We start from the raw sequence: 26,014 nt of genomic DNA, 5'->3' as shown, positions 1-26,014 counted from the left end.
TATTATTATGAATTTCAGTTCTTAACAATGTAAAAACAGCACTAAGAAAAGTTCTTAGGAACAAGGAGGTTTAAATTGACATTTCATCATAACTAGAAAGGTTCTGATATAGACTGAGAGATCTGAAAGAACTGAGTCAGTAAGAGATCAGCGGATGATGTATCGTACATAAGGAACCTCTATGTCGTCTCCACTGTCACTGTTGCAGCACAGCTCAAACACAAGGGACTTCACATGATGTCCCAGTTTTTGCTTTGACACACAGCTCACGATCTCTGTCATCCTGAAATCAAAGAGCTGGAGACTTAAGAAGGAAGCAACCAAACATTGAAGGAAATGTGGCAGCAGATTGTAGAAAAAGAATGGGGAACCACACTGGGTTGTTGAGAATCCCATCCAAGGCTTACACTCCCATCAGCCCAGAGGCTAACTCACGGCTGATCCAACCGTTCCTTGAGCTTGCTGGCTGGCATAAAGACAGAATAGAGCATGGACACACCCTGGGACACCATGATGACTTCCAGCTTGTGCTCTGTCTGCAGAGGTTAGAAGAGATAGGAGTGGTGACTGTGAGATGGATAGTGCTGCTAAACCAAGTGGGCAGACCCCAAAAAGGGGGAGTTCACACAGGAAGGAGCCCTACCTTAAAGTAGTCTAGAAACTGCTGCAGGGTCATCTCCTCACCGCTAGGTTGCAGTCCCTGCACATCAAAGCGATCCCACAATGTCCACTCTTGATCATAGTACTAGGGGACAAAGGTAAGTGCTAAGAGGGGACTACCCCAAATGTTCTTAACATATTACAAGTGCATTAACCACAGCTCAATAATCAAAAACACACTTGTGGCATTACCTAACCATGATTAGGCAGCTTGAGTCTTTGTAAAGAAAAGGATACGTACGCACTGCTAAGTCCCTGGTTTCCCTTTCCCTCATTTAACATCCCTCTTAGCTCTCCATGAACTGTTTGTGTCAGCACCCTTCCTGCTTTTTTTTTTCTTTCCTGCTTCGTTGACACAGAATCTCACATTCTAGCAATACCTGAGCCAGTACTACAATTATGTTGTCCATGCGTTTGATGAATGAACACAGGTATTCAAAATATATCTTAGTGATGTAACACCTTATCTGCTGAGAAGCAAACTGCTCCCCACGCCCCACACCCATGCACAAAGGCACGCACGGGCACACAGACACTCACAGAACACACACAAACACACTGTATTGATGTACTCAGCATCCCTGAATGGTAACATCAAAATTTCCTATTCTTGGAGGTCCCATACCTGATGACACGCTGGAGCCAGAGGTGCAGAGAAGCTAAACAAAGGCAGAGCCAAGTTGATAAAACTGTTTTTGTAAGACTCCAGTTGTTGGTGGCCCTGAACCACCTTGTACAGCTCCAGACACACAAGACCAACTATAGCAGATGTGGTGGTTGCAATGGCTGGGATGATCTTGCCTGCAATCAGTTTGCTCTGTAAGACAGACAGTGACCACCAGGGATTACTGTTTAGGAGGAAGTAGGGTTCTACAAAGGCCCAAATGAAGGAAAATCAGCTTGGGCAAGGGTCAGTGGTACATCACAGACTCCTATTACCTTGTGCCGGTCTGCTGGGGAAATGCCATAGTTTTCGGCTCGGAGGTTGGATGCTGCCACAATGAAATCCATGTGAAAGTTGCTGTCGTCATCCTTTTTTTTTGTTTTTTGTTTTGGAGTGGAGAATTAAGAGAGTGAATGTCTACTTAGGATCCCAGTGTCTCCCCCAACTATGTACTGTGTTAACTCTGATGACCATTTGAAGTAAATGCATGCAGGTATTTTCAATTTTGTTGTTGTTGTTTTAAGTCAAACATAATTATTACAATTCTAACCTTCCCTCCTTCAAATCCCCCTGCTTTCCTTTTAAAAGCCATGGCCTTGTCTGGCTTAATACCTAAACATAAAACCTTAATAGAACCTACTCAGCCTGTGAGCACTACTTGTACTCCATGATTTCAGGGATGACAACAATTAGGAGACAACAATTAGGAGACTCAACACTGGGGAAGAGTATTTCTCCTACCTAAATAACTTCCTTAGTTGCCTGTAGTTCTCTGTCTATGGGTGGATTCCAATAATACCTGTCCCACTCCTCCCCTTATTATGTGTCTACTGGGACCCTAGGAACTCACAAACCACTCAGCAAAGCAGGTAGGCTAACTGCAGACCTTCACTCTCCTTCTGATCCTCCAAGTCTAATCTCCAGCTCTGGAGCAGAATACCTATAGCAGCCTCCCCAGTCATCTCTAGTGGACCCCACAGATCTTTCCCTCCTAGTCTCCCTCCACACATTCCTTGATTTGTCACAGATCTGAACTACAGGAGGCCCTCTCTGGGAAACTACAGGCCATGCTGATCCAGAAAACAGGCAGGCTAACTTTAACCAGATCTCTCCCCATCCCCCATAGTCCCCACACTCTCCCCTCAGCTCCTTCAAATCAAATCCACAAGCCTCATCCCTAGCTCTAGACCAGACTACCTCTGGCAGATTCCCACCACACTTCATCTCTAAAGATCCCACAGATGTTCCACTCCTAACTCTCCTAATTGCTTTGTTCTATCCCCTAATTTCAGCAAGCCTTCCCTGGGAAACCAGAAGCATGGAAGCTCTTTAGTAGACCTGCATGCTGTGGTCTCTGCTAAGTCTCTGTCCCCATAACCATGGCAATGACTTATCAGCTCCTAGTCAAACATCCTGTTTTCCCTCCCTCTCATAACCCCAAGCCCATTCCAGTTCCTGTGTCTCAGGTCCAGATACTAAGATACACATTTTACCTGAAACCCCAGTCCCCCACACCTATCAGGGCCCCAGTTTGTCCACCATGATCAAGTAGGCTTCATCCGTACTTGGGCTAGGGATGTAGGTCCACTAGGCTAGGCTAGTGCAGGGAATAAGTGTGATAAACAAACTGAAGAAAGAATAAGGGGTGAGGCCATTAAAATTATGGCGATGTGAGGGGAATTCAGAAAACTAATAAAGTAGAAACTTCCTAAAATGTAAGCTCTCTTGTGTGCTCATGCACACACACAAATACACCCATACGCACACACACATACACACAAGTACACCCACATGTACACAGACATACACATAAGACACATTTTTATACACACACACACACACACACACACACACACACACACACCCATGTGTGTGCACACATTTACCAAACACATGCACAGGGGTTTTAATGATATAGTCCCTCCACTAGCCAGCTCTTGTCACAAAGGAAGCCTCCTTTACTGGGAATGGGTTCCATCTAATTGAGTTACACAGCCCTAAGGAGTCCCATGGGAATCCTCAAATAACCAAGGCTGTTGCAAAGACTATAGGCTGCTCTCCACAAACTGAGAGCAAGACCCCAGAGCTGAAGACAACACCTACCCAACCCACTGCACATGGAGATGCCTACTCAAAACCTTCACCCCTACAGGATTCCTGAGTCTTTGGTACAGGAAGTTGCTCTGCATGCTATCAACAGAAAAGCATAAACACCAAGCCAGCCACAAAACTTTTATCTGCAACAGAGTTCTGCCTGCAATACATACTAGGAAAACCCTGGTATAAAGCTTGTGGGAGTAATCAAGCAATACTTGATCTGACTTAAGACTCTCAACACGGGGTGGATCCATACCCAATACTGCTTGGGTGAACAAGAACCTGCGATATTCCAGGGATCTAATGTAAAATCAAATGATACCAGTCTGAGCAAAGACAGAAGAAAGAAAAATGATACCACAATGACAGAGTGACTCCTGGTGATTGATACTCTTCTATGTTTGGGGATCAGTGTCTTATTCAACCACCATCAGAGAAGTGTCCTCCTGCAGCAGATGGGAATATAGAGACAGACCCACAGCCAGACATCATGCAAAGGCTGGAGAGACCTTGGAAATCCATCCCTAAATGGGATGCCACCCTGAAATCCATCCCTTCTCATTTCAGGACATCTTCTGGAAAAGGAGGCAGAGAGAGTGAGGGGATGGAGGACACCAGGAGGACAAGGCCTTGTAAGTCGCCTGAGCAAAGCTCATAGGAACTCAGAGAGTAAAGCAGTATATACCTGTCAATTAAAAATCCTATGGACTCTACAGGAAAGGATAGAATAGAAGGGGGACATGCAGGAGGCAGAAAGAATACTGGGATAGAGCCAGGCACAGGAGATTTGTCCTGGGCTGGCCAACACATGGTAAAGCCAGCCCTGTGGCAGAATGTAGACTAAAATAAATGGTTATATTGAGTTAAGTCCTGTCAGAGACGAGCCTAGCTATACAGCCAAAATATCTGTAAATATATTTTGCATCTGTCTGAGTCTCATTTAAGGGAGCATGGGGCTAGGAGGAAGAACTAGGACTAATCTACATTTAAGGGACTTAGCCAATACATAATGAAGTAGACAGTTTTTTGTGGGGGTGATGTTTTATTTTGATAAGAGTTTTTCCAAGAAGCTCCTGATGATGACCAGCACTGACAGGTAACATGGCACCACAGGCTGCACTACCAGCTTGGGCAATGTCAATGTCAGCAAGGACAATCTAATGCGATCATCAAGACCTACCGGGAAAAGAGATGGTGCTGCTCACCCAATCTCCCTCTAAAAGAAATCTATCAGTCTTCTTATGAGCCCACAGCAGTCACAGTACTGCATTCTTGTAATCCCAGCATACAGGCACAGAGACAGAATGACCCTAAGTTCAAGTCACCCTAGGCAACATAAATGCTGTCTTAAAAACATTTTTAATCAACAGCAAAGAGTCACTGGGCAGAGGACTCAAGCTTCAATTAGGGCTTTTGTACAAAAAAAGTCAAAACATAGCTCAGGCAAGGTGACATTCCTTGTGTGAGGTAGCTTCCTCCCTAAAGCTCTTAACATCCAGATTAATTAGAGTACTCTGAGTCTGGTCCACAGAGGAAAAGTGAAAGCCTGTAGAAAAGATCTAGGGGGCTGGTGAGATGGCTCAGAGGGTAGGAGCACTGACTGCTCTTACAAAGGTCCTGAGTTCAAATCCCAGCAACCCTATGGTGGCTCACAAACACCCAAACTGAGATCTGATGCCCTCTTCTGGCATGTCTGAAGACAGCTACAGTGTACGTATAATAATAAATTAATCTTTTTTAAAAGAAAAGTAGTAAAGTAGTAGTAGTAGTAGTAGTAGTAGTAGTAGTAGTAGTAGTAGTAGAAGTAGTAGTAGTAGTAGTAGTAGTAGAAGTAGAGGCAGCAGCAGCAGCAGGGGCAGCAGCAGTAGTATCGGAGAAGGAAAAAAAATCAAACTGTCAGGAAAGAGAGGTTGAGAGAGAGGACACTGTTGACACAGTATGGTGAAACAACAAATTACCAGCTCCCTAGATAAAGTAGGAGGGCTGCTTTTGAGCATGGGCAGAGCACATGTCTATTGTGGCCAGTGTGGTGTGAGCAAAGGAGCTCTGCTGGAGTGGCAGGAGACAGAAAGGAGAGAGGCAAGGGAGATGTGTAGCACTTAGTAGGGGATGGACTTGCAGTTCCCAGGGAAGTGTTAGGTGCCCAGGACCAAACAAGGATGACATTAGTGGAAATACCCAACAAAGGGGTGACAGAACCAGTACAGATTATATTCAGTGCATCGGTTGAGGGACGGTACCACCTAACTATCTAAAAAAATTTATCCAAGAATGGTTCCTGTCTAAAGGAAATGCATAAAGAGCGGAGCAGAGACTGAAGGAAAGGCCATCCAGAGACTGCCCCACATAGGGATCCATGCCATCTGCAGACACCAAACCCAGACACTATTGCTGATGCCAAGAAGTGCTTGCTGACAGTAAACGTGGTCTAGCTGTCCCCTGAGATGCTCTGCCAGAGCTGGACCAGTAGATATGAAAATACTAGCAGACAGCCATCAGACTGAGCACGGGGACCCCAAATGGAAGAGTTAGGGGAAGGACTGAAGGAGCTGAAGGGTATTGTAACCCCATAGGAAGAACAACAATATCTAATAACTGCCCCCCCAAGCCCCCACCCTAGAGCACACAGGGACTAAACCACTGCCCAAAGATTATACATGGAGGGACTCACAGCTCCAGCTATGTATGTAGCAGAAGCCTGCCTTATCTGACATCAATGGGACAGAAGGCCCTTGGTACTGTGGAGGCTCCATACCCCAGCATGGGGGATGCTAGGGTGGTGAGGCAGGAGTGGTTGAGTGGGTGAGCACCCTCATAGAGGCAGAGGAGAGAGGGGATGGGATGTGAGGGTTTGTGGAGGGAAACTGGGAAGGGGACAACATTTGAAATGTCAATAAGTAAAATAATATCAAAAAATTAAGAGTCTGGTGTTGTTTTCTTTTCTTGGTTTCAGAAAGTCCTGCTGTACTAGGTTTTTGATTGATTTTGAGAAAGAACTTAAAGTTTGGTGGGTAGGGAGGGGATGATGATCTAGAAGGACTTGGGGAAGGAGAAGAATATGCTCAACGTATACTTAAATTTAAAAACAGTTTTAAATAGGAAAAACAAACAAACTCCTGCTGGTGCTGCCTTTGTTCAGGTCTTGTTTCTTGTCATTTATAGGAGATACAATCTACAATCACCAAGTTTTTTTTAATCCCCTTGCTCTTACGTTTTTCCACCTTTTCTTCCCAAGTCTGAGGAGCAGTTAATTGTGTTGTAGATGTATCCACTGAACATAGTGAACAATACTGTCCTGACCACCTGTGGTTTGTGGAAATCAAGGTAGGTACTAGGGTCCTAGCCAAGTCTCAGGACTAGTGAATTAATGAATCTTAGAGAAGAACTGCTTAATCCCACTTTATTAAGCCAGCCAAATTCCTAACTGCATTCTAAGTTTCAACTCTTAGGTGCACAGGTGTAGCTCTCACCCTTCATCAAAGAAAGTTCTCTTTTAAACAGAAGGAGACCACTCCAGGCCCACAATCTTGACAAAAGCCTATGCTAGGCACCTGCGCCCACCTTCCTAACCATCCCAGCTACCCCACACCAAATACCTTCTCAAACTCAATGGGGTACATCTTGAATCCAAGCATCTTGTCTGGAGTAGGAAGTGCAGTCTTGAGTTCCTCCAGGTGGCTGTCATCTGCAGAAAGGACACCATGGTCTCTGGTGAACCCACTGCACTGCCCAAGGTGAAATCTGGACTGGGAAGTGGTGTTTATGTAAAAGTATTTGAAAGGGAGAGGCATCCTGGAAGGTGTAAGGGAAGGGGAGTCGAGGAGAGAAAACACTTCCCTGCCCAAAGGGCACAGGGAAGTAGGGGTGAGGAATACAAACACATGAAGACCTGGAGGTCCTGAGTAACAAAGATGAAAACCTCACAACAAGGAAGCAGCATATTCACACACCATGAAAGATGGAAGCAACTCAATTACCCACCAATAAGTTAAGAGACAAATGCAGAAGCTGTAAAAAGGGGAGAAAATTGTAGGACTATATTAATATACAACCATTACACTAAATAAAGTAGATAAAGTAAATGGGACACAGGAAGAAATCTCTGCTTTGAGTTTGCTTCCCTGTGGATCCACTAATATGATACAGCTAGTGGTCAAAAGATTCAAACAAAAAAGGTAGACAAAGGTTTTCAAGGATGGTGAGGTGGTAGAGAATGGGAGAAGTTGTTCAAGGGCCACAGGAGTTTAGTTTTGTAAGATGAAGACGATGGAGCTGAGCAAAGTGATTTAGATTAAGTTCACAGGAAGATAGAATCTAGTTAATGGAAAGAAATGGCAAGCAAGTCGGGAGAGGGGAGAGACACACTGTTATGAACAAACAGTGAATGAAGGAGGGGAAAGTCTCAAAGGAAGATTGTTGGTCAAATCTCACTCATGAGGAGACAACTACTCTCTGAAAGGCAAACTGAGGAACTGTATCAACTTGGGAGATTTTTACAAGAGAACAGATTCCTCAGGGAGATCAGAAGAGAAAACAGAGTGTGTGACACAGAGTGCAAAAATCGAGGTGTGCTTTAAGCAGATACAGAGAGGACAGGAACACAGAGGGAGAATAGAAGCGACCTGTTACCAAGGAGACAAAACAGCAAAGGTATCAAGACACCCAGAGGGCAGGGAGCAGTCCGGTTCTTTTTGCATGAAAAGTACATAAATTGAGAAGAAACAAGAAGGAGAATTCGACAAAGTCATCAGACAAGGAAGGCAATTAACCATTTCTGTAAGTCCATATTGCAGAGAAATGAGATACAGAGGTTTTGTTTTTCCACCCATCAACCCTTAAGCACAGACTAGGTAAATCTCAGGAATACAGTGAAAATCCTGGCCAGTGGCAAACACCAGAGGGAAGGCTGAGTGGGACAGAATACAAACAGATGATCCCTGAACAAATGGTGAAGCATTCTCACCGATAGTGGTGGCACTGGTACTCTGCAGCTCCTGCTCAGAAACATGGATCCTGATGCCAGACTTGGGAGCAAACTTGGGGACCGGCAGAGACTGCAGGAGGTTGGCCACAACAGCCCAGTCCTGGGACCCTCCTAGTCCGTATGTCTGAGCAAACAGGTTGGCAGCAGCCATCACATAATCCAGATGCAGGGGCTGAAAGAAAGCCATGGCAAAGGAAAGTCAGCTTAACAGCCACAGGTTAAGAGTGGAGAGACCCACTCCCCACATACCCACCTGGGAGATCCCAAGGACACTTACATTGTTTATGTCAAAGATGAGAGGATGCGGACAGCGTTTTGGTCCTGACCAAAAAAGTGCTCCAGAGCTCGTAAGCTAGGAGAATGCAAAGGTATGAAGAGGACAGAGGGAGAAGCACTCTCAGGCAGTCCTCAGGCCAAGAAGCCTAGGTTCACCATTCTTGGGAAATTCACAATGAGTCAAACACATGGCAAGTTCAACTTACCAATTTATATGAGGCAATATTAAGAAATGAAAGTTAGTCCTTTCTAAATGCCCACAAGCCACCCCTACTTCACAGATACGGCTTACCAAGACCTTAGGCATGTCACGAACCAGTGTCCAACACACCTGGGACTTGAACCTACTTCATGCTTAACTATAAAACTTCTCACAACTACAGCCCTCAAAGAGAACTCAGCAGTGGCTCAGCCCACAGGTGCAGCTGGGAAGGAAACTAAGCCCCTTGCCTGGCTGACAGAAGGAGGAAAACACAAATCCTTGCACCAAGTCCTGGCCTACACCTTGCCTTGAGGTGCCTGTGGCAGCTAGACTGCCTGGAAGAAGCCATGTCCAGAGAGAGGAGAGTAAGCATCCAATTTCCTGAAAATGTGCTCAGCCAAATACATCCACCGAGTATGTAATACCTGAGTTGGAGGGTAGTTGTGCAGCAACTGCTGGATGTTGTGAGAATACTGGGTGTGCCAGTGCTGGTAGGCCCAAGTCACACAGTCAGCCCAAGTCTGTGGCCTCTGCAGGACCAGGCTGCAGTGTATGGCCTCCAGTACTTCCAAAGGCTGGGTGCCGGCTAGCTGCAGTGTCCGCTCCATGAACTTGGGGTCCCTATCCAATACAAAGACCTGGATTACTTCAGAGGCCTAGAAGTAAGGTTTCTGGGCAAGCCTTCTTTCTCCAGGGAAAATGTCATTCCTGACCATTTCCCATCACCCTCCACCAGCAAAAGGCTCAATCAACCATTAGTTATCCAAAGCATCTACCAAGGATGTGCCTTGAGGAGAGCAGACAAGGACGCCTTTGTTGATTGGCTTCTGTTGGCTGTTGGTTTGTCTGTTACTTACATGAGGTATTGGTTAACGTTTTCAGCTGACTGCTTGAAGAGCCCTTCAAACTCATCCCGAGCCCACTACAGACAGAGCAAACAAATGCATGTCAGCAACGGCCAAACAAACAAACCAAAACCAAAACCAAAAAAGTTCTTGTACACATTAGTGAGACAACCAGTTAGTAAAGACTGTTCTGGGTGAAGACTGCATTAACCTGTACAATGAGGATACCCACGTGTTCCAGACCAGAGGTCATAATTTGCAGCCAAGTACGTATGTGTGAGAACCTGGAATGTTCATGGCAATACAGGTGTGATGTGTTTGGATTATAAGAAAGAGAGACAGAAGGGAAGAAGTCACACTTAAAAGAACAATGACCTATTGGCAGTTACTCTTAGACTGAGCAGAACAGCACCCAGGTCTCAACAGGAATTTCTCTGGTTTTTGTTGCTGTTGTTTTGTTTGCCCCCCCCCTCTCCAAGGTTTCTGAGAACTAGGAGGTCACTGCAGAAATGGTCTGGGGCATGTACACAGACACTGGACCATACAGGTTCTAAATTCTAACTCTCACACATACTTACCTGCTTTTATGACCTATTGCAGTGGAATAAAACTCCCCTGTAGCCAGCTGGTTTTCAAGTCTCTGATGTAACTAGCTAGCATTTACACTCATCAAAGTTAGTGTGTGAGCACATGCAGACTGCAAGACTGAGTGTGGTGCCAACTACAAACCCACTGCTAAGAATTTTACCAAAGTATATGAACAGCCCATATCCAGCCTAAGTGCTTTACAAAATCTCCCTGGTAGGTATTACTTCAATGCACATTTTGCACATGAGGAATCTGAGGACCAGACAGGTCTCCTCCTACAAAGTTACCGAACACATTCTAAAACCTTTTGTGCTACTCTGCCTGCTGTACAGACTCAGAGACATTTTATAACCTGGAACAAGAAACAGGATAAAGGAATTTGGTTGGAACTCTCTAGTCTATTCCTACCTGATCTCCACCTGCTTGGCATGGCCTCAAAATACTGACACTATGAGCCGAGGAGCAAACAGAAACTAAACAACCCCCACCCAACCTCCCTGGGCCCCGTTGAACTGGAGGAACACAAGCAGAACTAGGCTCTGGGTTTAGTGTCCAGTAGAGCATTCATTTTGTTCAGCCAGAGGACACACAAGATTTTGTACTTGACAACACAGACAGAAGTCACACTGAAAAACCAGCTGTTTAACTTAACACTTTGGGTAAGATTTTAACACACCAAAAATGCACTCATTATTACAGGTAAATTAGGAAATCAGCAGAGACAACAATAGCTGATTTGTGTAGCAAAAAGCATCGTTTATGGGTCATTCTCACTCTTCAGACACATGTCCAACTGATAGGTTCTCTTTAACTCTTTCAAAACTAGAAGGTTAAGGTTAATTGTTGTACTTAAAATGTTTTCCATACAATATAGTTGGATTGTATTTTTTTCCTTCTGCCAACCCCTCCCAGAACCTCCTAAACTCCCCAGCCACTTTACTCACATGCCATCTCTCAAGAAAACTCTATAACAAGTAAAACCCCAAAGAAATAAAGAAATAAAAACCCACGAGCAAGACAAGTAATACCAAAACAGAAGTGCACAAGAAAAAACCTGAAGTCCACCTGGCCACCTTCTTCTAGGCATGGAGCCTACCCTGGAATGTGGTTGATATATGCCATTAACATTCCATTGTAGAGGAGGTTTATTCCTTTTCTGAGCTTGGTTAGAGCTGTCAATTTGTGTGGAATTCCCCTTCTTTGTGTTGGGATTTTGCCTGGCTTGAACTTGTACAATTTTGAGTGCTGTCAATCAGAAGTGGATGACTCCAAAGAAACCATGTATGATACATAGATAACACACGTGGGCTGGTATACATATGATTGGTATAAAGACATGGGACGTGTTCCGGACCCAGAACACTTCAGAATCTAGAAATCTGTAGCAGGAGACTGGCAAAGGCTCGAGGACCTAAACCTACCACCTCCCATTCCTCCCAAGGTTGATCACCTGCAGGGTGTGCTCTATGGCATTAGGGAAGTTCTTCAGTGTGCAGATGGGGATGGATTTCTCAGGTGGGTCCTGGCTTGAGCTGTAAGATTCTGTCAAGAAGGGAACAACCACCTGCACATTGCCCTTGGTGCCCAGCGTGCCTGATTCCAGCAGAGGCTTACGATAGTAAACACAACGGCGGTCCACGTATAATCCTTTTAGGGAGATGGGAAGAAATGGCAGATGAGTAGCAGGCAAGCTTACATAAGGCAGGAACACAGGTCAGGTTGCTCTACAGAATGAGTTCCAGGAGAGCAGAGGCTACAGAGAGAAACCCTGTCTCGAAAAACCAAGGCAAGACAGGAATACAAGATCCTCATACATACACTCTACCCTGCTCTTGCCCTCCTCACTCAACTCCAAACTTACGAGCATCCACATTGTCTAGGGCATTGGCCACACCATCCAGCTTTTGGAAGAAGTCATCATCATAAACGTGTTCTGTCTCCGGGCCTACTCGATTCTGGTGGCTGAATATCCTGATGTGTGGATTTATGTCACGCACTGCTGCAGCAGCAGTCTCAGACTTTAATTTCTGGGTGGGAATATGAAAAACAGAGCTGTTTCCCACACACCGAGGTGACCAAAGTCCACAGAGATATCCCAAGATTTATCTCATAAAGGGTTAGGCTCAAAGCCAACCAGGCTCAAACAGTGCCAATACCATCTGGCTGGGCACAACAGATATTATAAAGGACATTAGAATGTTCTTTTATGACAGCTACATTTCTACTAATTCATAAAATTCTGTCTTCTTTTACTTTAAGGATTATAAAGGAAGGGCTGGAGGGATGGCTCAGCAGTTAACAGCACTGACTGTTCTGCCAGAGGTCTTGGGGTTCAAGTTCCAAAAAATACATGGTGGCTCACAATCATCCATAGTGGGATCCAATGCCCTCTTCCGCTGTGTCTGGAGACATTGACAGTGTACTCAAATATATAAAATAAATAAATCTTAAAAAAAAAAACAGGATTATAAATGGAATTTGCCACCACACAATATTTTGAGTTAAAATAAGAAATAAGGTCAGAATAGCCCAACAGCTACTCTAATTTCAATTAATGACATCCAGAGTAACCCAAATAAAACCACAGACAGACTGAGACTCCTCTGGTTCTACTTTCACTTCTGGAATACATGGGTTGTGGCTTCCTCCACCTGAACTCTCTGTTCTTTAAATACCACACACCCGAATGTCTTATCTTCCCTCAGGCTTCTACTACTTTTGCATGGTCAAATGTCTTCCCACACACCTTTACTGTTTCACCATGGTAAGGTCCATTTCCCTAGGAGAAAGCCTTCTTCATAAGCACTGAAAACAAGCACCCTCCTGACATTTTCCAATTGCTACTTCTCAGTTCCTCTTTACTTCTCTTACACGTTTGAGATTCTAACATTAGCCATATGCCACTTACTGCAACAGTAGCCTGTCATGGTCAAACAAGAGTCTCCCAAAGCTTTTGGGAGTGTAGGTCATAAGCACCACAACTTCCTATGTTAGAATCGTAAGCAGATTATTTAAAAGTGTTAGTCCACTTAACACACTATGTCAAGAACAGATGAGATAAGCATAAGCATTTACCAGCAAAAATACTTCCAGTACAGAATACCCCTGAGGACTCAGACCATACTCACATCTTTATAAATATGTTTTAGGTTACATACTCTCATAAAACAGCTGAGTGTATGTGTCTGTCTGTCTGTCTGTCTGTGTACACACAAGTACAGGTGTATATAGGCACACACAAGCATATGTACAATGCCAAGTACATGTATGAACGAGTGGGATCCTACTGTACTAGTAGTAGTAGTCGTAGTCGTAGTCGTAGTCGTAGTCGTAGTCCATATACTCTATGTGTGGCTCTCAGCTCTCTTCCTTTTTTTTTGGTCATCAGATTCTAGTTATCTGGAAAACAGCTTCCCAGCTTCCCTGAACTGGCTTCCTAAACGTATGGAAGGAATTTGTCCTTTCCACTAACAGAGCAATCTGGGAGAGGAACAGTATTTGATGCCATTTAATTTCTTATTGAGTCTTAAAGACTCAGTGTTACATGAGGAGGACACCAAAATGCAATCAGGAAGCTTCTCACTTGCTCCAATCTTCCCACTAGAGGAAGCCAGGAACATTTCTTTTGTTACCTTATGTTTTCTAAATCTAGAGTCTAGGATGCTTGATGAAAAACGAAGTAAAGGAAAGATGAATTATCAACAAGACGATCAAGGAAACACTGACCTGTAGGGAATGCCCTATTACCAATCTCACAATGTCACATCTGCCATGCCCGAGCATCCAAGCTTAGGTAGGGAGGGAAAACCAGGCCAATGAAAAAACTGTGACAGGGAAAAATATCTATTGACCTCACACCTGAATGCCTGAAAAAAAGGAGGGAACTAAAGGGGGAGAAAAAAAAAAAGGAAGGGAGGAGAGGGGGGTGGGAGGGGAGGGAAGAAATATCTGAGCCATTTAGGTTAGAATCAAATAGGAGAAAGAAAGCCATGCCATCCTACTCACTGTGATGTCCCAGGGACGGAAGAGAAACTGTCTGTTCAGGTTTGACTTCTCAATGGTGTCCATGTCTGTAACTGTGATTTCTCCATCCTCCCCACAGCCAAGGCCAATCATGGCAAAGTTCTTGAGCAGCTCACACCCAATGGCGCCTGCACCTACCTAGAAGTTGGTCAGAGTGAACAGGGATGGCATAAGCTAACCCACCACTCCTTACTCCCAAAAGAAAACACCAACCGAACACAAGACCGTGTAGTGACAAACATTCCATTCACAGGGATGCACATTCCTATGGGTGACTGAGAGGAGGGAAAGAAAAAGAGGTACCTGAAGCCTTTCCTCAACCCACCACAAGACAGAATAGGTGATGTAATCAGGTCATGAAAAACCAAAAGACCCCTCCCCAAAAGGATCAGGGAAAGAGAGATCCTTTCAGAAAGGGTGGACAGAGGCCATTAGTGTCAATCACCAGGAAGTATTTCTGCTTGCCAAGCTCCTCTTGTAGGTCTGATCCAAATACAGCCACTTGCCCATCGTAACGGTTCTGGCGCTGGATTTATGTGAATGAGTACAGACAGGTTAGAGCGACACATTCCTCAAGATGATCCCAAAGTTTCCCACTGCCCCCACAGACTTACTGGCAGGCACTTATCTTCCATGAAGGCCACTCTGTGCTCCGGGAGACATTCAAGGGCATCAAAGTACAGCCACTGCCTAATGGGCATAAACTTTCCAGAACAAGCCTGGGGAAAGAAGGCTGTCAGTAGCAGTAGCCTAACTGGACTAAAAGGCAGTGATGGCATCAGAAACACACAGCAGCCACACCCTTCCCCACTAGGGCTGACCTTCATGACCTCCTGGGCAGCCAAACCACCAAAGAAGGCATTCATGGGTGCCAGATCCCCAGCTGCTACATAGGCCAACTTCCGGATAAGGTCTATGTCCAGGCAATCCTGTTGGACTGCTGGCAAAGCTTGAGCATTCACAGCTTGGGCTAAGGTCACCAATTCCTCAGCATCCTCCTGGTTGGACAAAAGGAACCTGGATAGAGCCTATCAGGCCCTACTGGAGGAAGAACAGGTATTGGAAACAGACAAATCAGAGGTTCCTGGCTGGCTTCCCACTCATTTACCTCATTATGGGGCCGAGGAGGCCTGCTGTGCTGAGTACAGAACTGATGCAGGGCCTGGAAGCCAATGTGAAGCTGAGCAGGATGACAGCACTTAGCAAAATCTGTGACCACAAACTCTGGCTCTGCCAGTGAGGCGAGTAGGGGTTTCTGTGGATAATGGAGTGTCGTGAGACCAGATATGAACAACCTATAAATCTCAAAAGCAGGAGTCCTTCTACTCACAGCCCCTCACCACCTACTCACAAAACTGATCTTCCGAGGTACTTTCACTTGACTGACAATGCCTCCACGGATGTACTCAGAGAAGCTGGAGGTATCACAGATACTAAAGGTATAGGGACCTGGAAGATGAAAAGGATGGAGAAGACTGCCAGTCTAATCTGTGCCTTTGCCACCCTCCCAAGATCAAGTACAAAAACCTCACAGTCCAAGCCTAAGACACATCAGCTTTCTTTCCATTGCAAGCTCTACTCAGAGAGGGACAACCAAGCAAGCAACCAAACAAAAAACAAACAAAAATCACACACAAAGGAAAAGAAAACAAACCAAAGCATATCCATCAAAAGCACAGGCGTACAGTACACAACTCTCATCCCAGTCCTTCAGAAATCAACTCACGAGGATTCAGAGTTCAAAGCTAGCCAAGGGCTACCCACACCAAACAAAATGCCCACAGTCTCACTCATACAGCTTCAGACTCTGGGTGGTAGGAAGCTGACACCACATCTGGCTTCTGTTTCAATGCAGAAAAACAAACTGGGGTAGGGAACAGATGTCTCCTCTGTCCAAGATCTGATTCAGTGCCTGAGAGTGAGTGCTTCTTGCTCTCCTTGGTTAAGTGCCCAGCACCTATGCTGGGCAGCTCACAAATGTCTGCAGCTCTCAGACATATCTCAAAACAGAGACACACAGAGACAAAACCAAAAACAAAATACATACACAAGACAGAAAAGAAATCTACTTGTCTCTATCTCCGAAGCATTACACAAGCTCTGTAAAGATACAAGCCATAGGACCTAACTTTTCTTACTTTTCTTACAGTTCTGGGGGTCAAACACTGAAGCTTGTGAAAGCACAGCAAGAAGTTTACCAACTGACTTGCTATATTAATATTCAGTAGGTTAATAATATTTAGTGACTATAGAAAAGAAAAAGTCTGTACATGTTGAAAACAAAAGCGGTTCTTTTTCATGTGTTTGGTGACTTGGAGACAGGGATTCACATAGCCCAGTCTGGACTCTTGCTCCATAACTAAGGCTGGGCTTGCACTTCTAATCCTCCTGCATCCCCCTCCTGAGTGCTAGGATTACAGGTGCATGCCATCATCCACAATGGCACCTTTCTTACACACAGGTTATATTGACAGAGCCCAAGGGTGGAGGGATACAAAACATACAAAAAAAAGGGGGGGTCTTTGGTCCCCTCACATCACTGATCAGTGTCAGCTCATGATGCAGAAAGACTTCCTAGCAAACAGGCATCACCTTGAATACTCAGCTTCACACTCGATCAAGTCTGGACAATACAAAGGAGTTGATACCAGGGTTAACTTTCAGGAGTAAAGTTCAACATGCTAAGACGAATGAAGCCAGCATCAAATATGTAAGACTCACAAGCACCTCACTTCTCTCAAACAGATTATGAAATATCATGCTACTTTGACTGTGGTTGAGCTCACACATCTCAATTTAGTTTTCTGCAGGTGTCTTAATTTAAGGGATATCATCTCTACAGAAGCTTGGTTAATCTCACACCTTTGCTGGGACTCACTGGCCTACTGCACACACAAACTGCTGTGTTTTAAATTACTGTAGACTCCCCTCCTTAACTCTTCCATCACTACCACACTGTCTTCATACATTTTCTCGATGAGGCAGTTTGGACGACTGAGGTGAGCCCCCATCAGGATCCATCTTTATGTGCTTCCTCCAACCCCCAGTGTAGCAGTTACCTCCATGGGCTGCCTTCCTGACTGCATGACAGCATTTTGAATGGTTATTCTAAATTCAAACTCGGCCATAACACTCACAGAGAAAGGGCTCTTACAAACTGAGCCGTCTTTCCAGCCATAGTCTACCAGAAACCAGCTTACCAATCACACACACTAGAAAGGACCTAGTCACTCCGTCCTTTTAGAGCTTAAAAGAGAAAATCTAATTGTCTAAAATAAAACCAAAAATGCAGGGAGGGGGTGGGGGCGAGTCAAAATGGAATGAACCAAGGAATAAGTGGTGTGCCTGACCATACTCAAGAATCAGTCCAGTGTCACAGAAAGGGATGGTGCACTTGAGGTGGGAGACACAAGTTAGGCCCTGCTCTATCAAGGCATGGTGGCTTTAATCCCAGCACTCAGGCAAGAGGACTAAGATGAGTTGGTTGGAGACCAGCCCAGTCTGCTGTGCAAAGTTCCAGAGTGACCTCTTGGATTCTGAGGCAGCCCATATCACAGAGCCAAGCTCCCCTTTGTTCTGTGCTACCACTTCTCCCCCTCCTTCCCCAGGATTCCCGTACCCAGAACTTTGATCTCTATGGGAGCAATGCCATTGAGTTCATTCATGCCCTGAACTTCTGTGAAAGAGATGAAGTCACCACTTTCAAATCCATGCCGGGAGTCCTCCAAGCAGGTGACAATCCCTGGATTCTCCTGGTTGGGGAAAAAGAAAACAGAAGATTAAGAGTTAAGCCTCCCTCAGTGTGGGATGTTTATATTCGCACCATCCTGGAAGCTGAGGCAGAAGGTTTACCATGTAACCAACCTAGCCTTCGCAGCATTATGGAGAATGTCTGAAACACAACACACACACACACACACAGACACACACACACACACACACAGAGACGCACAGAGACACACACACACAGACACACACAGAGACACACACAGACACAAACACACACAGAGACACACACAGACACACACACACACACACACACACACACACACAAATACACTCCAAAAGAAAACACCATCACCAAAAAAATGTCTGAAAAACAAACACGCATACACACACACACACACACACACCAAAAGAAACACCATCACCAAAATAAAGAAAAAGAAAAGAGAAAGAGAAAAAGAAAAGGATAAAGAAAAAAAAAGAGAAAGAAAAAGAAAAGAAAAACTCAAGATTTCAAGGGCAGGCAAGTAGTGTTTAATTCCCCTCACTGATAGGTTACTGACTAGGTTATTTAGTGACATATCCCAAGTCCAATTGTTGGGTGGGGACAGGGTAAGAAAAGGAAAGGGGGAGCAGGAAAAGAATTTTAAGAAATGTGAGGGAATGCATAAAGATAGAAAAGAAATCCCCAGACAAAGGAAAGGTGGGAAAGGAAGGAGAGCAGAGGGGGGGGGGGAAAAAAGGAGGGTCAGATAAAAGGAAAAGGAAAGGAAAAATCAAAACAAAACAATTACTGCCTACATTCTCTGCATGTGAACCTATAGGAGTGGCCTCCTTACCTTAGTGATCATTGAAACCATGGCACTGAGTGGCTGTTCCCCATTTGAATCAGTGAGAATCATTTCCTCTCCAAAGTCACAGAAGAGTTGTCTAGGGAAGGAGGCAAAGGGAGTGATGCTTTAGACCAAGCACAGGGCCTTCCAGCACTCAAGGTACGGAGACAGATCAGGTGATGTTCATACCACCCAGGAAAAAGGAAAAGAAAAATCATTTCAAAACTGGTTGGTGGAGGAGGACATGAAGGCTTGGGAGTCTCTTGGCCTATGTTTGGTGGAAGTCAGATAAAGGCAAGCACTCACCCAACTAGGCCCCGAGTGTCTGCTACTACCAGCTTGATTCCGTGGCTATGGCAGAATTCACCCACCTGCAGCTGATATTCCAAAGGAGTGTTGGTAAGAACCACTACCTGTAAAGAACAATAGGCCCAGGTTTGGGGTGGAGTGAGAGAATAAAACAGCTGACAGAAGTGAGGGAGAAGAATCCAACACCCAGGCTCAGCTGGCACAGCCTTTTGTCACATGGACACACAAGTCTCAATGGGTGTCAGATATAACAAGGGACAGAGAACAGCTTTTAAAAACACTACCAACTACAGGAATAACAGCAGTGCTAGACAAGCAAGGTCTGGAGACCAGGTAAGTTCATTTATCTGGTAAAAATAGACAGCTGGCTACCTACAGCCAGGTTCTATCCATAAAGAGTGACTACCCAGCCAGTCTGGGTTTCCTCTCATTATACTCACTCGTACAAGGGCTGGAGAATTATCCATGTAGGTGCTGTGCTCCATCCAGATCTCACTATAACACCACACCTTTCTACAAGAGAACCTGCCCCTCTGGGGAGCTCTACCTGCTACCTACATCTCCTAGTTTTCCAGAACCAGATCTGACACAAGGTGCCAGCCTAAATGGCATCAAACCTCGAAGGATAAGACGGGAGGCATGGGATACTCCAGGGTACCTGAAAACCACTAAGGAACTCCTCAATTAGAGGTCCAGTGTAGCTGTACACAGGAACGTAACTGTTGAGTTCAGCAAGGCGTGGTTGGGATATCTCAGCTCGGTTTTTACCAATATCTTCCTCACGTAGGCAGAACTATGAAAAGGGGGTAGGAAGATAGCACTGAGACACATGCAGTGCACATGCTGGAGCCTAAACAAGGAGAAGCCAAAAAGAGATGATACCTGGGAAGACAGATCAGCCCACTGGGCAGTGCCCTGGTCATGGAGAGTGACAGCCTTGACCCCACCAAGGATGATATTCTTGGCAATTTCCACACCCAGACCCTGCAGGCCTGATATCAGTACACTGGAAGCCTGGAGATGCTTCATTGCCTCATGGCCAAGTACATACCTGTCAGCAAAGAACTCTAGGTTAGTGTCTTCCCCACTCTGTGCCTTCTCCCAATCTCCATCTCCCGTCCTGTGTACTACTCACAGCTGGCGGGAGTAAAGGCTTTCATCTATGTCCATTTCCTAAAGATGAGCAGAGAGTTCCAGGGGAGATAAAATAGCAATGAGACTGGGCCATGTGGAAAGACAGAGGTACTTCACCAGCCCCCACTGATTGTTTCCATCCTTACAAATGTCATACTCACGTTGGTTGGCCCTGGGGGCACGCCAAACATCACAGAATAGGTAGGAGACCAACTAGAATCCAGACTAGAGTCAGGTCCAGACACTTTGCGTTTCTTGGACAGGACTGAGCTAGACATCTGAAGAAATAGGGAGCATCACAGCTGAGGCTCTGTGGCAGGAACATCCTCTTCAGAAAGGTTCTCTCTCTCTCTCTCTCTGTCTCTCTCTGTCTGTCTCTCTCTCTGTCTCTTTCTGTCTCTCTCTGTGTCTCTCTGTCTCTCTGTCACTCTCTTTCTGTCTCTCTGTCTGTCTCTGTCTCTGTCTCTCTCTCTCTCTCTCTCTGTGTGTGTGCCTGTGTATGTGTATGTGCAATGCTATCCTTCTCTGACAGAGAAGACACTGAAGATAGTCAAACTAATGCAGCTCTTAATGATCAGTGTAGAGGATAAAAAAAGTGCTTGTGCACACAGATAAGCACTAGAGAAGCCTGAAAAGTTAAGCAAGCACACAGGCATCCTGCAAAGAAAAGAGATGTTTACCTTCCTTTCTCCTGGAATGCTGGGAATCGATGTAGTTTACACCCCGGTGACATTTTGCTGTCTGATGAGTCAGGTTCCACTCGTAAGCCCCAGAAACTATGTTTCGCTTATCCCAGAACCGTTCCCTCTAAATCCTGGACACTGCTTGTATGCCATAAAACCCATTCTTATGAGGGATGTGACTGTACTTATCGACAGCCTCAGTGGTTCCTATGCTATCTCAGGGTCAGGTCAATGGTAATGAACGCGGGCATGCACGCATGCTCACTCGTCCTCATGTCTGCCTCTGACAACCTCTCTAAGCTCTAAATCTTTGGCCCTATTCTGAATCAATAATACCCATCCTTGTGAAAGAAGCCAGGGTGTTCTTTGTAAAGAATAGCAATGTCTTAAATTTGCTGTGCACTTGGGACTGAATTATTATTAGAATGCATACCTCTAAAATTGTGCCCTGCTTAAATATGGCTAATGTTTGCCTGATGATCTGGGTCAGACTCCGGAAGTCCGGGTCCAATCAGCAGTTCCAGTATCAGGCTGATCCCAGTTTCACTCTTAGCTCATCCTGATGGTAAAGTTTACCTGCCTGCTGTAAAGCAGGGTAGGTAGATCAGAAGTTTAAACATTTATACCCAAAAGAATCAGTGAGCAGACACTGCTTAGACCCACCAAACTGAAACTGCGGATCTCTAAACAATAAAACAGAATCCCACATTATATACACTGCTTTTTGAAGCTAGAGGTAGGGGAAGGGCCAGTGAAAGGATGAGAACTATGTGGGCCCTGACAAAGCAGACAGGAGAGTTACAGCAGATGGATTATACATTCCAACAATTCTGGTCTGGTTCTTTGGGAAGTTCTTCAGATAACTAAAGTTAATCTGTTGAGAGAGTCCAGGGACCATGGAAAGGTGGCAGTTAGATGGCAGTGGCAGATGAGTCTAAGTGCACTCACAGGAAATGTCTACACACTGGCCCTAAGGTATCTTTTCAGGGTGTCACGTGGGCACTAGTTCTCTGGCTTGAAATCCATCTCACAAGAGAGATCTCAGATATCTACACTGGACAAGAGGCACAGGCAATCCATGATAAAGATGGCAAACCCAGGTGAATCACGCCTAAGTTTATGTCTAAAACTCTAGTGCCTTTTTCTAGGAAAATGAAAACAGAACACACCAAACAGAACAAACAAGAAACCCCAAAACACACACAACCCAAAGAAAAACCACAAAGAAACGAAACAGCCATTGTAGAATTTGTCCTTTGTTCTATTTTTTATTCTAACTATATTAACTGCACAAATTAATAACATCCCATATCTCACTTCCTATATGCCCCTGCTGACCAATGCTCTATCCCCTTCTGCACACCAAAATGTTTTCAGAGGAGCCTATGTTGCTGACCTACAACAAATCGAGGAAAACACTTTATAAAACACTCGGTCATGGAGCGGGGTGTCCCTGGGTAGAAAGACTGGAGACCCAAGACTGGAGGCCCAGCCTAACACTGCCCTCGGTCGCGCCTCTCCCCCACCCCCTCGCTCTCCAATGCTGCCTACGCAACGATGAGAAACCACTGCGTACCTGCCTGTAGCCCCTGAACCCAGGGCAAGGACATCAAACTGAGCCCCTTAATCTGATCCGAATCCTATCTCGGTACTATTCCACCAGGCCTTTCTGGGTACTATTCCTCCAGGCCGCGGTACCAACAAGCCCTGCCCACTCGGCCCAAGGGCTCCCGGGGCCCCCACCACAGAGGTCCAGATTGTTAACAATGCTGGTGCCTGTGTGCGCTCCCTGCCCCTCTCTTCGTACCTCCTCTTCCTCGAAGATCTGGTCCCAGAGAGGAGCCGCCTCCACCTTCAAGTCCCTGGCCAACAGCCAGGTTCTTTCTCTCGGGAAACTCCTTCCACAAAACGAGCGTCCTTCTCCTCACAGGAGGAACAAGATGGCGCTGGCCCAGCCGGAAGCGGAAGGGAGGAGCGCGATTCACGCCAATCATGAATCATTTATGACGCACTCAGCCAGCAGGAATGAATATGCAAGAGGAGGGCAGAGCTTTAATGTCCTGTTGGGAGCCTCAGCTCTCTGGGACAATCTAGCTCCTCACGGAAATGGACATTGCTCCTCCTGGAAGTATGAAATCTCAGGAAAATCTGCTGCAAAACGCTTGCAATACAGGCAGCTGAGAGAACCTGACAGCTGAACACAACAGAGAGCATGCTTTGAAGAAACCTTCCAAAAGCTCTTCGTCACTTGCTTGTGCTGTGGGAACTTTCTTCTACAACCCAGCAAATAATATACGAATGCTGCACTGGACTGTGTACCCTCTCTTCTAAAGCTGAAAACATCAGCGATGGGGTTCAGAATGGCTTCCTAAGTGAGACTTGTACCTTTAGAAGAGAACCTGTGAGAATATACACCTGCCATTATGCAGTGGAGGAATAAAGGACTCCTACCCTCTAGGCACAAAATGAAAAACAATCATTGTTGTAAAATTGATGCGTTGTTGCACAAGGTGTGCTTGAATACATAAGTAGACATAAGGGACACAGAGAAGGCAGGAGACGTTCAATTTTAATGTAGTGAAGAGAGAGGTGTTTCGGTTTGTTCTTGTTTGATTGCTTTATTTTTTTCCATTTACTTAAAATAGTCCCTTTTCTCACTTGATCTATCCTGATTACGGCATCTCCTCCCTCTACACCTCCCAAGACCTGCATACCTTCCTTCCCTTCTGGATTCCCTCTCTTTCTGTCTCTCATTGTAAAATGAATAATAATGAATAATAAAACAAAATAAAACTTACTAAGATAAAACAAAAACTATCACAGAAAGAAAAGTAACCAAGAGAACATACAAGAATCAGCGAAGCCGGGCGTGGTGGCGCACGCCTTTAATCCCAGCACTCAGGAGGCAGAGGCAGGCGGATTTATGAGTTCGAGGCCAGCCTGGTCTACAAAGTGAGTCCAGGACAGCCAGGGCTACACAGAGAAACCCTGTCTCGAAAAACCACAAAAAAAAAAAAAAAAAAAAAAAAAAAAAGAATCAGCGACCCACTCACACATACATTCACCAGTACCATAAAAACACTAAACTGAAACCTACAACATATACCCAGAGGACCTGGTGGAGACTTATGGATGCCCTGTGCATCCTACATCAGTCTCTGTGAGTTTGTATGAGCTTTGCCCAGTTAATGTAGAGAGCCTTGTTTTTTTCTGTTTTCCATCCCCTTTGACTCTTACAATCTTTCTGCTTCCTCCTTTCATGAGGTTCCTTGAGGCCAGACAGGAAGGTTGGATGGAGACATCCCATTTAGGGCTGAGTGTACCCAAACTCCTCTCTGTCTCTCTCTGTCTCACTCTATGTCTCTCTGTCTCACTGTATGTCTCTCTGTCTCTGTCTCTCTCTGTCTCTCTCTCTGTCTCTGTCTCTCTCTCTGTCTCTGTCTCACTCTATGTCTCTCTGTCTCACTGTATGTCTCTCTGTCTCTGTCTCTCTCTGTCTCTCTCTCTGTCTCTGTCTCTCTCTCTGTCTCTGTCTCTCTCTGTCTCTCTGTCTCTCTCTGTCTCTCTGTCTCTCTCTGTCTCTCTGTTTCTGTCTCTCTGTCTCTGTCTCTCTCTGTCTCTGTCTCTGTCTCTCTCTGTCTCTCTCTGTCGCTGTCTCTGTCTCTGTCTCTGTCTCTGTCTCTGTCTCTCTGTCTCTTTGTCTCTCTCTCTCTCTCTCTCTCTCTCTCTCTCTCTCTCTCTCTCTCTCTCTCTCTCTCTCTCTCTCTGTCTCTCTCCATAATAACTGGCAATGAGTCTCTGTATTTTTTTTTCCCATCTGCTGCAGGAGGAAGCCTTGATGGCTAAACAAATCCATATGAGTACAGCAAAATATGTTGGTTTTTGTTGTTGTTTGTTTTGAAAGGGTTTTTTGTTGTTGTTGTTTGTTTTGTTTTTGGTTTTTTTTTTGTTTTTTTTTTGTTTTTTAAGACAGGTTTTCTCAGTGTAGTCCTTGGTGTCCTGGAACTCATTTTGTAGACCAGGCTGGCCTCAAACTCAGAAATCTGCTTGCCTCTGCCTCACAAGTGCCTCACAAGATTAAAGGCATGGGCCACCACCGCTTGGCAGCAAAATATCTTTAGCAGTAATTTTATTGGTACCTTTTGAATTTTATTTTTTTATACTTCGGTACTGTTTGCTTGTAAGGCACTGGGTTATTTAGTGTCAACTTCTTGGTCACCCAAGCAGTGTTGCATATAGGTCTCATGGAGGGGGCCCCAAGTCAAATCAGATATTGACTAGTTACTAACTCAACTTTGTGACACATTACCGCAGCATGTCTTGTAGATAGGATAGCATTATAGACCAAAGGGTTTGTGGTTGGTTTGGCATTTACCTTCTTCTGGCCTTCAGGTACAAACAAGCACACACGAGTGAGCACAGTCTCAGCTACAGGAGAGAAACGATACTGCTCTTTTCAGCACATAGCTAAACTACAGACGTGGAAACAGATTCCTAAGTGCTGAAACATCAAAATATTAAGTTTGATTTATTACCTAAGATGTATTCCAGTGTCAGGAGACAGAATGAGACAAGCAAAATGGCTCAGAGAATCATGGGACCCATCCCTGATCAACCAAACTCTTTGTTTAAATGTGAAGGGCAACTTTCCAGCAAAAGGGTAGGGAAGGAATCCCAGGCACATGAATCTAAGACATGGAGCTTTATATCAGCTGCAACTGCGTCAACAAGAGGCCATCCTTAAAAATAGCATACCCAGCACTCAGGAGGGAGAAGCAGGCAGATTTCTGAGTTTGAGGCCAGCCTGGTCTACAGAGTGAGTTTCAGGACAGACAGGGCTACACAGAGAAACCCTGTCTTGAAAAACCAACCAACCAACCAAACAAACAAACAAACAAACAAACAAACAAACAAAATAGTGTAATGTATCTGTCCCGCAGTCCATTCTTAAGCATCCATGATTTGAAGAACAATGATACCCCAGACTCAA

General features: G+C 45.1%; 1 protein-coding gene across 1 annotated transcript; it reads right to left on the bottom strand.

The window, feature by feature from the left end:
- On the bottom strand, positions 1-22,954 carry LOC146999842 (ubiquitin-like modifier-activating enzyme 1 Y). The gene is made up of 26 exons (XM_085834418.1): positions 22,832-22,954; positions 20,503-20,619; positions 20,343-20,380; positions 20,090-20,258; positions 19,866-20,000; positions 19,205-19,311; positions 18,905-18,995; positions 17,959-18,091; positions 15,691-15,788; positions 15,448-15,594; positions 15,161-15,337; positions 14,954-15,058; positions 14,785-14,865; positions 14,322-14,477; positions 12,178-12,343; positions 11,767-11,963; positions 9,741-9,805; positions 9,309-9,504; positions 8,683-8,757; positions 8,385-8,577; positions 7,018-7,106; positions 1,600-1,692; positions 1,286-1,477; positions 644-745; positions 436-536; positions 1-283 (listed from the first exon to the last, which is right to left on the bottom strand). The coding sequence occupies exons 2-26, from the start codon at positions 20,617-20,619 to the stop codon at positions 148-150; spliced, it is 3,159 nt and encodes a 1,052-aa protein (XP_085690544.1). The 5' UTR covers positions 22,832-22,954; the 3' UTR covers positions 1-147.
- Between the last annotated feature and the right edge of the window lie 3,060 nt (positions 22,955-26,014).

The sequence above is a fragment of the Mus caroli genome, unplaced genomic scaffold (assembly GCF_978045245.1).
Source record: "Mus caroli unplaced genomic scaffold, Mus_caroli_1 scaffold_34, whole genome shotgun sequence".
Lineage (NCBI taxonomy): Eukaryota > Metazoa > Chordata > Mammalia > Rodentia > Muridae > Mus > Mus caroli.
Note: the sequence above shows the minus strand (reverse complement) of the source record. Positions and strands in the feature narration are given on the sequence as shown.